Source organism: Bombina bombina, chromosome 3, assembly GCF_027579735.1.
Source record: "Bombina bombina isolate aBomBom1 chromosome 3, aBomBom1.pri, whole genome shotgun sequence".
Classification (NCBI taxonomy): Eukaryota; Metazoa; Chordata; class Amphibia; order Anura; family Bombinatoridae; genus Bombina; species Bombina bombina.
This window is the reverse complement of record NC_069501.1, coordinates 67,403,002-67,418,583: the sequence shown is the minus strand read 5'-3', so window position 1 is coordinate 67,418,583 and position 15,582 is coordinate 67,403,002. Positions and strand designations below refer to the sequence as shown.

At 43.1% G+C, this 15,582-nt stretch overlaps 1 protein-coding gene across 2 annotated transcripts in view; it reads left to right on the top strand.

Moving 5' to 3' along the window:
• The window catches only part of B4GALT4 (beta-1,4-galactosyltransferase 4), a 397,258-nt gene that overhangs the window by 186,035 nt on the left and 195,641 nt on the right, over positions 1-15,582 (top strand). For both annotated transcript variants that reach the window (XM_053705849.1, XM_053705850.1), the window contains one exon: positions 4,546-4,778. In XM_053705849.1, the coding sequence (XP_053561824.1) occupies positions 4,546-4,778 (233 nt within the window). The remainder of the gene's footprint in view (positions 1-4,545; positions 4,779-15,582) is intronic.

Genomic DNA, 15,582 nt, shown 5'->3' with positions numbered 1-15,582 from the left:
ATTTGTGAAGTATTCTCTACATGTCCTAGTCTCTCTTGCAGGCTGGTAATTCGCTCTCCTTATGGGGTATTCGTTCTGAGGAGACATTTTCTTTGGTTCTGCAGGGTGCTTCTCCCTCTGTTTGTTCCCTTTTTTTCTGGGATCGTGCCTCGAAGTCTTTTCAGACTTTCTTTATCATAGTCAGTTTGTTTCTGTGTATCTTCCTATTCAGAAGTGTAAGGTGTTGGGAGTCTTGGTTGTCCTCCTTGTCGTGTACGTGGAGGAGTGTTCTTTGCTTGACCTCATAGCCAGCGGGACTCTTGTCTCCTCAGAGGTGTTTGTGCTCAATCTGGGATCAGTGATTTTGTGTGGTCTCTGGCTTGGGCTCTTATGGTCCTAATTGTTGGGCAGTTACTTGGTCCTCCTAATTTTTTTTTTTGGTTCGTTTGCTTTTTTCGGGTGATTGGGTTTGTTACAAGCTGTGTGCAGATTTGGGCCGCCTCTCTTGTTACCCCCCCCCCCCCCCGCTAGCATTCAGTGTCCTCTATAGCTTGGGTATTGTTTTCCCAAAAGTAATGAATGCAGCTGTGGACTCTCCCCGTATTAAGAAGGAAAACATAAATTATGCTTACCAGATAATTTCCTTTTCTTCTGTACGGGGAGAGTCCACAGCTCCCACGCTTGTTTTTCCATTGGGCGGCCCTACATTTTTTTTTTTTGTTGTTGTTCTTCTGACACCTTTTTCACGCTGATATTTCTCCTACTGTTTCTCCGACTGGGGGATGAGGGAAGTGGGAGGAGTATTTAAGCCTCTAGCTGGGGTGTCTTTGCCTCCTCCTGGTGGCCAGGTTCTGTATTCCTAAAAGTAATGAATGCAGCTGTGGACACTCCCCCGTACAGAAGGAAAGGAAATTATCTGGTAAACATAATTTATATTTTTAATATCTCTATCACACACCATGCTGGGAGCATGATTTCTACTAAACTTTCTAGTTTTTCTATAACCTTTACTTAAGTTACTGAATTTTTCAGTAAAGGTGGTGATACAGCATGCAAAATCAGCTTTTTGAATGTCAAAATAAATGTAAAGGAGCTGTATAAAAAAAATACTACACCCTGGTAGGTTATAGATCACTGGGTACACATAAGAGGGGAGACAAGTGTACTGTTATTATTATTATTATTATCAGGTATTTGTAGAGCGCCAACAGGTTTCGCAGCGCTATGAACATGGGTGGTATATAAAAAAAAACTATTACAGGGATCAAATGGGGAGTGAGGGTCCTGTCGAGAGTTGCACTGTTGTAGTCGGCTCTTATGAAGGTGAACTGCAAACAGCTGGGCTCATAGGCTTACATGCTATGGGGTATTAGGGGATAGCAGAGGAGATAGAAAGGTTAGTGTAGGTTGTAAGCGTCCCTGAATAGTAGAGTCTTCAGGGAGCACTTGAAGATTTTAAAACTAGGGGAGATTCTTATAGAGCGAGGCAGAGAGTTCCATAAGATGGGAGCCAGTCTTGAGAAATCTTGTAGACGGGAGTGTGAGGAGGTAACAAGAGAGGAGGAGAGTAGGAGATCATGAGCGGAGCGAAGGGGACGGAAGGGAGAGTTTCTGGAGACAAGGTCTGAGATGTAGGGGGGAGCAGTGCAATCAAGGGCTTTGTGTGTCAGAGGGAGAATTTTGTGTTTAATCCTGGAGGCAAGAGGAAGCCAGTGAAGGGATTGGCAGAGAGGAGCGGCAGATGAAGAGTGACGTCCAAGGAAGATGAGCCTGGCAGAGGCAATCATTATGGATTGTAAAGGAGCTAGGTGGCAGCTAGGGAGACCAGAGAGGATAGAGTTGCAGTAGTCGAGGCGGGAAAAGGATGAGAGAGTGAATTAAAATCTTTGTTGTGTCTTGTGTAAGGAAATGTCTAATTTTAGCAATGTTTTTAAGGTGGAAGTGACAGGCTTTAGCCAAGGACTGAATGTTAGGAGTGAAAGAAAGATCTGAGTCAAGTGTGACCCCAAGACATTGGGCATGTGAGGATGGGGTAATGATGGAGTTTTTAACAGTTATAGAGACATGGGGTGTAGAGATTTTGGAAGAAAGGGGGAAAATAAGGAGCTCAGTTTTGGAGAGATTTAGCTTGAGGTAGTGAGAGGACATCCAAGATGAGATATGGGAGAGACTGTTAGTGACATGGGTTAGCAAGGAAGGAGATATCTCTGGTGCAGAGAGGTAGATTTGGGTATCTTCGGCATACAAATGATAATGAAACCCATGGGACTTTATTAAGGAACCTAGTGAGGACGTGTAAATTGAGAAGAGAAGTGGACCGAGGACAGAGCCTTGCGGTGCCCCAACAGAAAGAGGTAACGGGGCAGAGGATACCCCAGAGAAGGCTACACTAAAGGTACGGTTAGACAGATGGGAAGAGAACCAAGAGGGAGCTTTGTCACAGATGCCGAAGGATTTGGAGGGTATGGAGCAAAAGTGGGTGGTCGACAGTATCAAAGGCTGCAGACAGATCAAGGAGGATAAGTAGAGAGAAGTGGCCTTTTGATTTTGCTGTAAGTAGGTTGTTGGTAACAATTGCTGTCTCTGTTGAGTGAAGGGGGCAAAATCCAGATTGCAGTGGGTCAAGGAGGGAGTTTAATGTAAGGAAATGGGATAGACGTGCATATACTAGCTTTTCAAGAAGCGTTGAGGCAAGAGGTAGTAGGGAAATAGGGCGGTAGTTGGCTGGGGAGGTTGGATCGAGAGAAGGTTTTTTTAGGATAGGTGTGACTAATGCATATTTAAGAGATGTGGGAACTATACCAGTGCTGAGGGAGAGGTTAAAGATGTGTGTGAGTATAGGGGTAAGGGTGGAAGAGAGGGAGGGGAGTAGTTGTGAGGGGATGGGGTCGAGGGGACAGGTAGTGAGGTCAGCGGATAGTATAAGGGCAAAAACTTCATCCTCTGTAACAGGATGGTTGTGAGCATTTGAGGGGGTGGGAGATTGGTAGTATGTTGAGCTGATTTCATTTCTGATGGAGTCGATTTTGTTGTTGAAGTAGCTGGCAAAATCTTGGGCTGAGAGAAAAGTTGAGGTGGGGTGGGTGGAGAAGAGTATTGAATGTGGAAAACAGACGTTTTGGTTTTGAAGAAAGAGTAGAGATAAGAGTAGAGAAGTAATGTTTCTTATATAGATTAAGGGCAGAATAGTAAGAGTTGAGGATGAACTTATAGTGAAGAAAGTCAGCAGAACTCCGAGATTTCCTCTAGTGTCGCTCAGCAGTACGGGATCATCTGTGTAGGTACCGTGTCAGAGGAGTATGCCAGGGCTGAGGATGAGTGTATGTCCCTTTAAGTGTGATTAAACAGACCTCACACTATTTAATATAATGTCCCTTTATTGTGCAGGATACTCTTTAGCCTCCGTGATGGGGTGTCATGTACATAATAACAAAAACAGGTGATAGTAATACTCAGTTATACTGTGTGTGTTAACTATGGTTAAAGGGAAAACACAAAATTTTTCTTCCATGATTCATATAGAGAATACAATTTTAAACAACTTTTCCAAATTGCTTATTATTTCATTTGCTTCCTTCTCTTGTTATCCTTTGCTGAAAGGTTTATCTAGGCAAGCTCTGGAGCAGCAGAGAACCTAGGTTCTAGCTGTTGATTGGTGCCTACATATATATATTGATTGTGATTGGCTCACCCATGTGTTCAGTTAGAAACCATTAGTGCATTAGTGCATTGCTGCTCCTTCAATAAATGATACCAAGAGACTGAAACAAATTAGAAAAGAGAAGTAAATTAGAAATGTGTTTGAAATTGTATCCTCTATCTGAATCATGAAAGAAAATGTTTGGTTTGCATGTCCCTTTAATAAACTTTTTTTTTTTTGGGGGGGGGAGTAATTTTTAAGTTAAAGGGACAGTATAATCAGGTAGCTAGGTTTAACATTAAATACTGTATGAAATGAACATTTTAATTCAGACATAATGACCGATTTGTGCAAAAAGAACCATTTAAAATAATCACCTCATAAAAGCAAGATTTTCATGATTCATTATTGCTGCAGGGATGCCCTTTAAAATAGACTGAGCAGGCGAGAAGAGCAGACCTGCCCAACAGCCAGTCCAAACTCATATTCAAATGACATGCTAATGTGCTTGCCTCAAAGAACCGATTGCTTCTGCTGTCACTGTGATACAAATCATTTGCTATACTGTAGTTTAACCTTCTGCTAGATATCTCTTATTTAGCTCGGCATAGGTCTTTTATTTGGGCTGAGTAGTGCATGAGCAGAGAGCGCTTTGGCAGATCAGCTCAGGTCTTATATAAAATTATGTATTGATAGAAAATGAGTTTTAGCAGTAAACAGAACCTAAAACTGGCTATTGGTAATATTAAAAATAAAGTGTAAAGTAACAATTTACGAGCCTTGGCTGCACTCCTGTATGTACAGTATAATGGGAGCAATCGCAATCTCCCTGGCTCCTGGGTTTGTTGAGCCCTAATCTAATGTATTAAAAGGAAATGTTATAGTACAATGTCTGATCCTTTGTCTTTACATTTTCTTTATTACAGAGGGTGCTGTACCACCGTCATTTGAGGCCACCTTAACATTTGAAGAAATAAAAAGAAAGTACCCCTCAGTTGTACACGGTCGCTTTCATCCAGAGACCTGTCGGGCACAACAAAGAGTGGCCATTTTGATCCCACACCGGAATCGTGAGAAACACCTGCTTTACCTCTTGGATCACTTACATCCTTTCCTGCAAAGACAGCAGTTGGACTATGGAATATACTTGATTCACCAGGTGAGACCTACCCCTTCATATTCCTTCAGTTATAAGACATGGTTATCTTCTGAAATGGGTACTCCCCTTCCAAATTAATTAATTAAAGGGTCAGTAAATTCCAAATAAAAAATTTCATGATTTAAATACAGCATGCAATTTTAAACCGCTTTCCAATTTACTTTTATTATCTAATTTGCTTTGTTCTCTTAGTATACTTTGGTGAAAAGCATACCTTGGTAGACTCAGGAATAGCAATGCACCACTGAATGCTGGCTGCTAATTGGTGGTTACACATTTCCATCTAAAAGGGAGTAGAGTCCACGGTTTCATTCATTACTTTTGGGAATAAAGAACCTGGCCACCAGGAGGAGGCAAAGTCACCCCAGTCAAAGGTTTAAATACCTCCCCCACTCCCCTCATCCCCCAGTCATTCTTTGCCTTTCATCACAGGAGGATGGCAGAGAAGGGTAGTACTCTTCGGAATGGGACTGGAGTTTTAAGTAGTCCTGTCAGCCTCTCAGTGAGAGCCTGGTGAAAGTTAGAGTCCGGAGATGCAGGGGGATTCTTTCTGCAAAACCATCCCGACTCATATTAACATATCCCTGCTTTCATCTGAGAGTGCACATGCAGCGCCCCAGGGTCCAACCATTACTCCTACTGGAGAGATTTGTTGGCCGTCTGATTTTGCGGATCAACTGCAAACGGCGGTATTGAAAGTGATCCATGCCTTACAACATTCTGCTAAGCGCAAGCATAGGGCGTATCATGGCAGTCCGGCCCAGGGGTTGTCTACGCCTAAGGAAATATCAGAGGCATTATACAATGATAGTGCCCACTCCGATTCTTTGGAGGAGGCTCCTTCTGGGTCAGAGTCCTTGTCATCTCATCCTCCGGCTGCAGAGGAGCCTGACTTTAGGTTTAGGATAGAGAATTTGTGCTTTTTGCTGAAGCAAGTGCTTGCTACTCTGGAGGTCCCGGAACCGAAGCTTCCGGAGGAACCTTCAACTCCTAAGCTTGATAAGGTATACGAGGACATGGTGGTGCCTCAGACCTTCCCTGGTTCCTGTTAAGATGGCTAATATTATTAAGAATGAATGGGAGCGATTAGGTTCTTTCTTTTCCCCTTCTTCTTCCTTTAAGAAACTAATCCCTGTGCCGGACTCTCAACTCGAGCTGTGGGTGACTGTCCCTAAGGTGGATGGTGCTATTTCCATGCTCGCAAAGCTGAAAACTATTCCTCTCGAGGATAGTTCGTCGTTTAAAGAGCCCATGGATAAAAAGTTGGAAAACATGTTAAGGGAAATGTTTCAGCACACAGGGTTTGTTTTTCAAACAGCATCGGCTGTGGCCGTGGTTGCCAGAGCTGCGACATATTGGTGTGAATCCCTGTGTGATATGGTTGAGAGAAATACGTCCATCGACGAGATACAGGATAAGATTAAGGCGCTGAGGGTCGCCAATATGCAAATTATTTGCCTGAACGCAAAGGTTTCAGGATTCTCCCTTTTAGCTCGCAGGGCTCTGTGGCTAAAGTCTTGGTCTGCAGACATGACTGCTAAGTCAAGGCTGTTGTCTCTGCCTTTTCAAGGAAAGAATCTGTTTGGTCCAGGATTGGATTCGATCATATGCACTGTTACGGGAGGCAAGGGAGCTTTCCTACCACAGAATAAGAAGGCTAAGCCTAAAGGATCTACTTTTCGCCCCTTTTGTGCGGACATGGCCCAGCGCCAGCAGCCTGCCGCAAAAGCGGATCAGTCCAAGGGAACCTGGAAGCCTGCTCAGTCTTGGAACAAGTCCAAGCAGAACAAGAAGCCCGCCGAGACTAAATCTGCATGAAGAGGCGGCCCCCGACCGGTCTCCAGACCAAGTAGGGGACAGATTGTCTCTCTTCTCCGAAGCCTGGTTGCAGGATGTTTAGGACCCTTGGTTCTGGAGGTTGTCGCCCAGGGTTACAGGATAGGATTCAGGTCCCATCCGCCCAGGGGCAGATTTCTCCTGTCAAACCTATCTTCAAGACCGGAAAAGAGAGAGGCCTTTCTAGAATGTGTGAGATCTCTCTCCTCTCTAGGTGTTATTGTACCAGTACCCCAAGCAGAAAGGGGTCTAGGTGTCAGGGTGCCAGGAATCAGACTGAGATGAGAAGTGCAAAAATAATCACACCTTTATTAATAGCAAAAAATAATAAAAAGTCCACAAGTCAAATAACAAGCCAGGAGTCAAAACCAGAGCTGGTAGTCAGACGAGCCAAGTCAGGAGCCAAAGCGAATAGTCAGACGAGCCGGAATCAGGAACAAGGAAAACAGCAGAGTCAGAAACAAGCCAGGGATCAGGAACCAGGAAGGACGTCAGGCAGCCAGGTAATACACAGGAACTCTCACAAACAGGTCTGAGACAACGCAAAGGCAAAGCATACTGAACGAGAGGCCCTTTAAATAATAAGTGATGACATCACAATTCTGAGACTGCATCCTGTCTCACATGGATGATGCACACCTGTCTGGCCATAAAAGGAAGTGCAGGAAATGAGCAGCATCCCCCACAATGCACCATAGTCAGGAAGAGAGGTGAGTAAAATGGGTGCCAGCAGCACATGGCAAACACAACAGGGAGAAAACCCTGACACTAGGGTACTATTCAATTCTTTTTGTGGTTCCAAAAAAGGAGGGCACGTTCCGCCCGATTCTGGACCTAAAGTGTTTAAACAAGTTTCTGGCTCTTCCATCGTTCAAAATGGAAACGATCAGATCGATTCTGCCCCTAGTTTAAGAGGGGCAGTTCATGACGACAATAGACTTGAAGGATGCTTACCTTCATGTTCCAATTCACAGGGACCACTTCGAATTCCTAAGACTTGCGTTTCTGGACCAACATTTCCAGTTTGTGGCCATTCCTTTCGATCTGGCGACAGCCCCGAGAGTCTTCACAAAGGTTCTGGGGGAACAACTTGCAGTGGCCAGATCCAGGGTCATTGCTGTGGCGCCCTATTTGGACGACATCCTAGTCCAGGTGCCATTGTTCAGCCTTGCAGAGGATCATTTGAGGGCTCTTCTTTTCTTGCTCCAATCTCTCGGTTGGAAGATCAACTCAGGAAAGAGATCCCTGGTTCCCAGCAACAAGGTGGAGTTCCTGGGCACGATTATAGACTCTATGTCCATGAAAATATTCTCACAGATCAACGACGCATGAAGATTGTGTCCACCTGTCTTGCCCTTCAGTCCTCCTCAAGCTCTTCGGTGGCTCAGTGTATGGAGATGATCGGGCTCATGGTCTCCAGCATAGACGTCATCCCTTTCGCTAGGTTCCATCTCAGAGCTCTTCAATTGTGCATGTTGAGACAGTGGAACGGCGATCATTCAGCTCTATCTCAGCAGATATCCATGGATTCTTGGACCAGGGACTCCCTCTCTTGGTGGATCCGTCCGGAGTATCTGTCCCTGGGGACATCCTTCTTGAGACCGCCCTGGGAGATTGTGACCATGGACGCGAGTCTCGCAGGATGGGGAGCTGTTAGGGGTGCCAGGATGGCACAAGGAAAATGAACCCGGGAGGAGTCTCGCCTTCCGATAAATTTCTTTCATGTAATTAACAAGAGTCCATGAGCTAGTGACGTATGGGATATACATTCCTACCAGGAGGGGCAAAGTTTCCCAAACCTTAAAATGCCTATAAATACACCCCTCACCACACCCACAAATCAGTTTTACAAACTTTGCCTCCAAGGGAGGTGGTGAAGTAAGTTTGTGCTAGATTCTACGTTGATATGCGCTCCGCAGCAAGTTGGAGCCCGGTTTTCCTCTCAGCGTGCAGTGAATGTCAGAGGGATGTGAGGAGAGTATTGCCTATTGAATGCAGTGATCTCCTTCTACGGGGTCTATTTCATAAGGTTCTCTGTTATCGGTCGTAGAGATTCATCTCTTACCTCCCTTTTCAGATCGACGATATACTCTTATATTTACCATTTCCTCTACTGATTCTCGTTTCAGTACTGGTTTGGCTTTCTACAAACATGTAGATGAGTGTCCTGGGGTAAGTAAGTCTTATTTTCTGTGACACTCTAAGCTATGGTTGGGCACTTTATTTATAAAGTTCTAAATATATGTATTCAAACATTTATTTGCCTTGACTCAGAATGTTCAACTTTCCTTATTTCCAGACAGTCAGTTTCATATTTGGGATTATGCTTTAATTTTCATATTTTTCTTACCTCAAAAATTTGACTTTTTTCCCTGTGGGCTGTTAGGCTCGCGGGGGCTGAAAATGCTTCATTTTATTGCGTCATTCTTGGCGCGGACTTTTTTGGCGCAAAAATTCATTTCCGTTTCCGGCGTCATACGTGTCGCCGGAAGTTGCGTCATTTTTTTGACGTTATTTTGCGCCAAAAATGTCGGCGTTCCGGATGTGGCGTCATTTTTGGCGCCAAAAGCATTTAGGCGCCAAATAATGTGGGCGTCTTATTTGGCGCCAAAAAATATGGGCGTCGCTTTTGTCTCCACATTATTTCAGTCTCTTTTTTCATTTGCTTCTGGTTGCTAGAAGCTTGATGTTTGGCATTTTTTTCCCATTCCTGAAACTGTCTTATAAGGAATTTGATCTATTTTGCTTTATATGTTGTTTTTTCTCTTACATATTGCAAGATGTCTCACGTTGCATCTGAGCCAGAAGATACTACAGGAAAACCTCTGCCTGCTGGATCTACCAAAGCTAAGTGTATCTGCTGTAAACTTTTGGTAGCTATTCCTCCAGCTGTTGTTTGTATTAAATGTCATGACAAACTTGTTAATGCAGATAATATTTCCTTTAGTGATGTACCATTGCCTGTTGCAGTTCCCTCAACATCTAAGGTGCAGAATGTTCCTGATAACATAAGAGATTTTGTTTCTGAATCCATAAAGAAGGCTTTGTCTGTTATTTCTCCTTCTAGTAAACGTAAAAAGTCTTTTAAATCTTCTCTCTCTACAGATGAATTTTTAAATGAACACCATCATTCTGATTCTTTGGACTCTTCTGGTTCAGAGGATTCTGTCTCAGAGATTGATGCTGATAAATCTTCATATTTATTTAAGATGGAATTTATTCGCTCTTTACTTAAAGAAGTACTAATTGCTTTAGAAATAGAGGATTCTAGTCCTCTTGATACTAATTCTATACGTTTGGATAAGGTTTTTAAAGCTCCTGCGGTTATTCCAGAAGTCTTTCCTGTTCCTAATGCTATTTCTGCAGTAATTGCTAAGGAATGGGATAGATTGGGTAATTCATTTACTCCTTCTAAACGTTTTAAGCAATTATATCCTGTTCCGCCTGACAGATTAGAATTTTGGGACAAAATCCCTAAAGTTGATGGGGCTATTTCTACCCTTGCTAAACGTACTACCATTCCTACATCAGATGGTTCCTCGTTTAAGGATCCTTTAGATAGAAAAATTGAATCTTTTCTAAGAAAAGCTTATCTATGTTCAGGTAATCTTCTTAGACCTGCTATATCATTGGCTGATGTTGCTGCAGCTTCAACTTTTTGGTTGGAAACTCTAGCGCAACAAGTAACAAATCGTGATTCTCATGATATTATTATTCTTCTCCAGCATGCTAATAATTTCATCTGTGATGCCATTTTTGATATTATTAGAGTTGATGTTAGATTTATGTCTCTGGCTATCTTAGCCAGAAGAGCTTTATGGCTTAAGACTTGGAATGCTGATATGGCTTCTAAATCAACTCTACTTTCCATTTCTTTCCAGGGAAACAAATTATTTGGTTCTCAGTTGGATTCTATTATTTCAACTGTTACTGGTGGGAAAGGAACTTTTTTACCACAGGATAAAAAGTCTAAAGGTAAAAACAGGGCTAACAATCGTTTTCGTTCCTTTCGTTTCAACAAAGAACAAAAGCCTGATCCTTCGTCCTCAGGAGCAGTTTCAGTTTGGAAACCATCCCCAGTCTGGAATAAATCCAAGCCTGCTAGAAAGGCAAAGCCTGCTTCTAAGTTCACATGAAGGTACGGCCCTCATTCCAGTTCAGCTGGTAGGGGGCAGGTTACGTTTTTTCAAAGAAATTTGGATCAGTTCTGTTCACAATCTTTGGATTCAGAACATTGTTTCAGAAGGGTACAGAATTGGTTTCAAGATGAGACCTCCTGCAAAGAGATTTTTTCTTTCCCATGTCCCAGTAAATCCAGTGAAAGCTCAAGCATTTCTGAATTGTGTTTCAGATCTAGAGTTGGCTGGAGTAATTATGCCAGTTCCAGTTCCGGAACAGGGGATGGGGTTTTATTCAAATCTCTTCATTGTACCAAAGAAGGAGAATTCCTTCAGACCAGTTCTGGATCTAAAATTATTGAATCGTTATGTAAGGATACCAACGTTCAAGATGGTAACTGTAAGGACTATATTGCCTTTTGTTCAGCAAGGGAATTATATGTCCACAATAGATTTACAGGATGCATATCTGCATATTCCGATTCATCCAGATCATTATCAGTTCCTGAGATTCTCTTTTCTAGACAAGCATTACCAATTTGTGGCTCTACCGTTTGGCCTTGCTACAGCTCCAAGAATTTTCACAAAGATTCTCGGTGCCCTTCTGTCTGTAATCAGAGAACAGGGTATTGTGGTATTTCCTTATTTGGACGATATCTTGGTACTTGCTCCGTCTTTACATTTAGCAGAGTCTCATACGAATCGACTTGTGTTGTTTCTTCAAGATCATGGTTGGAGGATCAATTTACCAAAAAGTTCTTTGATTCCTCAAACAAGGGTAACCTTTCTGGGTTTCCAGATAGATTCAGTGTCCATGACTTTGTCTTTAACAGACAAGAGACGTCTAAAATTGATTACAGCCTGTCAAAACCTTCAGTCTCAATCATTCCCTTCGGTAGCCTTATGCATGGAAATTCTAGGTCTTATGACTGCTGCATCGGACGCGATCCCCTTTGCTCGTTTTCACATGCGACCTCTTCAGCTCTGTATGCTGAACCAATGGTGCAGGGATTACACGAAGATATATCAATTAATATCTTTAAAACCGATTGTTCGGCACTCTCTGACGTGGTGGACAGATCACCATCGTTTAATTCAGGGGGCTTCTTTTGTTCTTCCGACCTGGACTGTAATTTCAACAGATGCAAGTCTCACAGGTTGGGGAGCTGTGTGGGGATCTCTGACGGCACAAGGAGTTTGGGAATCTCAGGAGGTGAGATTACCGATCAATATCTTGGAACTCCGTGCAGTTTTCAGAGCTCTTCAGTTTTGGCCTCTTCTGAAGAGAGAATCGTTCATTTGTTTTCAGACAGACAATGTCACAACTGTGGCATACATCAATCATCAAGGAGGGACTCACAGTCCTCTGGCTATGAAAGAAGTATCTCGAATTTTGGTTTGGGCGGAATCCAGCTCCTGTCTAATCTCTGCGGTTCATATCCCAGGTGTAGACAATTGGGAAGCGGATTATCTCAGTCGCCAAACGTTGCATCCGGGCGAATGGTCTCTTCACCCAGAGGTATTTCTTCAGATTGTTCAAATGTGGGGGCTCCCAGAGATAGATCTGATGGCCTCTCATCTAAACAAGAAACTTCCCAGGTATCTGTCCAGATCCCGGGATCCTCAGGCGGAGGCAGTGGATGCATTATCACTTCCTTGGAAGTATCATCCTGCCTATATCTTTCCGCCTCTAGTTCTTCTTCCAAGAGTAATCTCCAAGATTCTGAGGGAATGCTCGTTTGTTCTGCTAATAGCTCCGGCATGGCCTCACAGGTTTTGGTATGCGGATCTTGTCCGGATGGCATCTTGCCAACCATGGACTCTTCCGTTAAGACCAGACCTTCTGTCTCAAGGTCCTTTTTTCCATCCGGATCTGAAATCCTTAAATTTAAAGGTATGGAGATTGAACGCTTGATTCTTGGTCATAGAGGTTTCTCTGACTCCGTGATTAATACTATGTTACAGGCTCGTAAATCTGTATCTCGAGAGATATATTATAGAGTCTGGAAGACTTATATTTCTTGGTGTCTTTCTCATCATTTTTCTTGGCATTCTTTTAGAATACCGAGAATTTTACAGTTTCTTCAGGATGGTTTAGATAAGGGTTTGTCCGCGAGTTCTTTGAAAGGACAAATCTCCGCTCTTTCTGTTCTTTTTCACAGAAAGATTGCTATTCTTCCTGATATTCATTGTTTTGTACAAGCTTTGGTTCGTATAAAACCTGTCATTAAGTCAATTTCTCCTCCATGGAGTTTGAATTTGGTTTTGGGAGCTCTTCAAGCTCCTCCGTTTGAACCTATGCATTCATTGGACATTAAATTACTTTCTTGGAAAGTTTTGTTCCTTTTGGCCATCTCTTCTGCTAGAAGAGTTTCTGAATTATCTGCTCTTTCGTGTGAGTCTCCTTTTCTGATTTTTCATCAGGATAAGGCGGTGTTGCGAACTTCTTTTGAATTTTTACCTAAAGTTGTGAATTCCAACAACATTAGTAGAGAAATTGTGGTTCCTTCATTATGTCCTAATCCTAAGAATTCTAAGGAGAAATCATTGCATTCTTTGGATGTTGTTAGAGCTTTGAAATATTATGTTGAAGCTACGAAATCTTTCCGTAAGACTTCTAGTCTATTTGTTATCTTTTCCGGTTCTAGGAAAGGCCAGAAAGCTTCTGCCATTTCTTTGGCATCTTGGTTGAAATCTTTAATTCATCTTGCCTATGTTGAGTCGGGTAAAATTCCGCCTCAAAGAATTACAGCTCATTCTACTAGGTCAGTTTCTACTTCCTGGGCGTTTAGGAATGAAGCTTCGGTTGACCAGATCTGCAAAGCAGCAACTTGGTCCTCTTTGCATACTTTTACTAAATTCTACCATTTTGATGTATTTTCTTCTTCTGAAGCAGTTTTTGGTAGAAAAGTTCTTCAGGCAGCGGTTTCAGTTTGAATCTTCTGCTTATGTTTTTTGTTAAACTTTATTTTGGGTGTGGATTATTTTCAGCAGGAATTGGCTGTCTTTATTTTATCCCTCCCTCTCTAGTGACTCTTGTGTGGAAAGATCCACATCTTGGGTAGTCATTATCCCATACGTCACTAGCTCATGGACTCTTGTTAATTACATGAAAGAAAACATAATTTATGTAAGAACTTACCTGATAAATTCATTTCTTTCATATTAACAAGAGTCCATGAGGCCCACCCTTTTTTGTGGTGGTTATGATTTTTTTGTATAAAGCACAATTATTCCAATTCCTTATTTTATATGCTTCGCACTTTTTTTCTTATCACCCCACTTCTTGGCTATTCGTTAAACTGATTTGTGGGTGTGGTGAGGGGTGTATTTATAGGCATTTTAAGGTTTGGGAAACTTTGCCCCTCCTGGTAGGAATGTATATCCCATACGTCACTAGCTCATGGACTCTTGTTAATATGAAAGAAATGAATTTATCAGGTAAGTTCTTACATAAATTATGTTTTTCTGGAACTTCCAGCAATTTACAATTTTCTGAGGGCGTGGCCTCCTCTGGGGTCATTCGGCTTCATCAGATTCCAGACAGACAACATTACCTTGGTAGCTTACATCAACCATCAGGGGGGTACGAGGAGCTCCCTAGCAATGAGGGAGGTGTTTAGGATATTGGAGTGGGTGGAATCCCACACCTGCTCGCTTTCTATGATCCACATTCCAGGTGTGGACAACTGGGAAGCGGACATTCTCAGCAGGCAATCCTTCCATCCGGGAGAATGGTCTCTTCACCCCGAAGTGTTTGCAGAGATTTTTCTCAGATGGAGAACGCTGGGGATAGATCTCATGGTGTCCAGACTCAATTGCAAGCTACCCCGATACGGGTTGAGATCGAGGGATCCCCTGGCAGAGCTGATAGATGCCTTAGTGGTGCCTTGGGGATTCAGCCTAACTTACATTTTTCCACCGTTGCCACTACCTCGTGTAGTGGCACGCATCAAACAGGAGCGAGCTTCGGCCATCCTGATTGCTCCATCGTGGCCGCGGAGGACGTAGTTTGCGGATCTGGTGGGGATGTCATCCTCTCCGCCATGAAGTTTACCCTGTCGCAGGGATCTACTGGAACAGGGTCCCTTTCAACATCAAAATCTTGTTTCTCTGAGGTTGACTGCGTGGAGATTGAACGCTTAGTCTTAGTCAAGAGAGGTTTTTTGAAAGTGTGATTGACACTCTAGTTAAGGCAAGGAAGCCAGTCACTCGTCGCATCTACCATAAGGGGTGGAGGACTTACTTGTCCTGGTGTAAGAAGCATGGATATCCTTGGCACAAGGTGAAGGTATCCAGGATTCTGTCCTTTCTCCAGGAGAGTTTGGAGAAGGCTCTTACCGCTAGTTCCTTAAAGGGACAGATTTCGGCATCATCAGTTTTGTTGCACAGGAGACTCGCTGAGCTTCCTGACATTCAATCTTTCGTTCAGGCTCTGTCTAGAATCGGGCCTGTCTTTAGGCAGTCTGCTCCCCCATGGATCTTAAACTTGGTCCTTAAGGTATTGCAGAGGGTTCCGTTTGAGCCATTGACATTATGATTCTGTCCCGGAAGGTTCTCTTCCTGTTGGCTATTGCATCGGCATGCAGAGTATCTGAGCTAGCTTCCTTGCAATTCGAGCCTCTTTACCTGGTTTTTCATGCGGATAAGGGGGTTCTTCGCACCATTTTCGTGTTTCTTCCCAAGGTGGTGTCTAACCGTAACATCAATGAGGAAATAGTTGTTCCTTCTTTGTGTCCTAACCCTTCTAAGGAGAGGTTACTTCATAATCTGAATGTGGTTCGTGCCTTGAAGTTCTATCTTCAGGCTACAAAGGATATTAGACAGTCTACATCTCTTTTTGTGGTGTA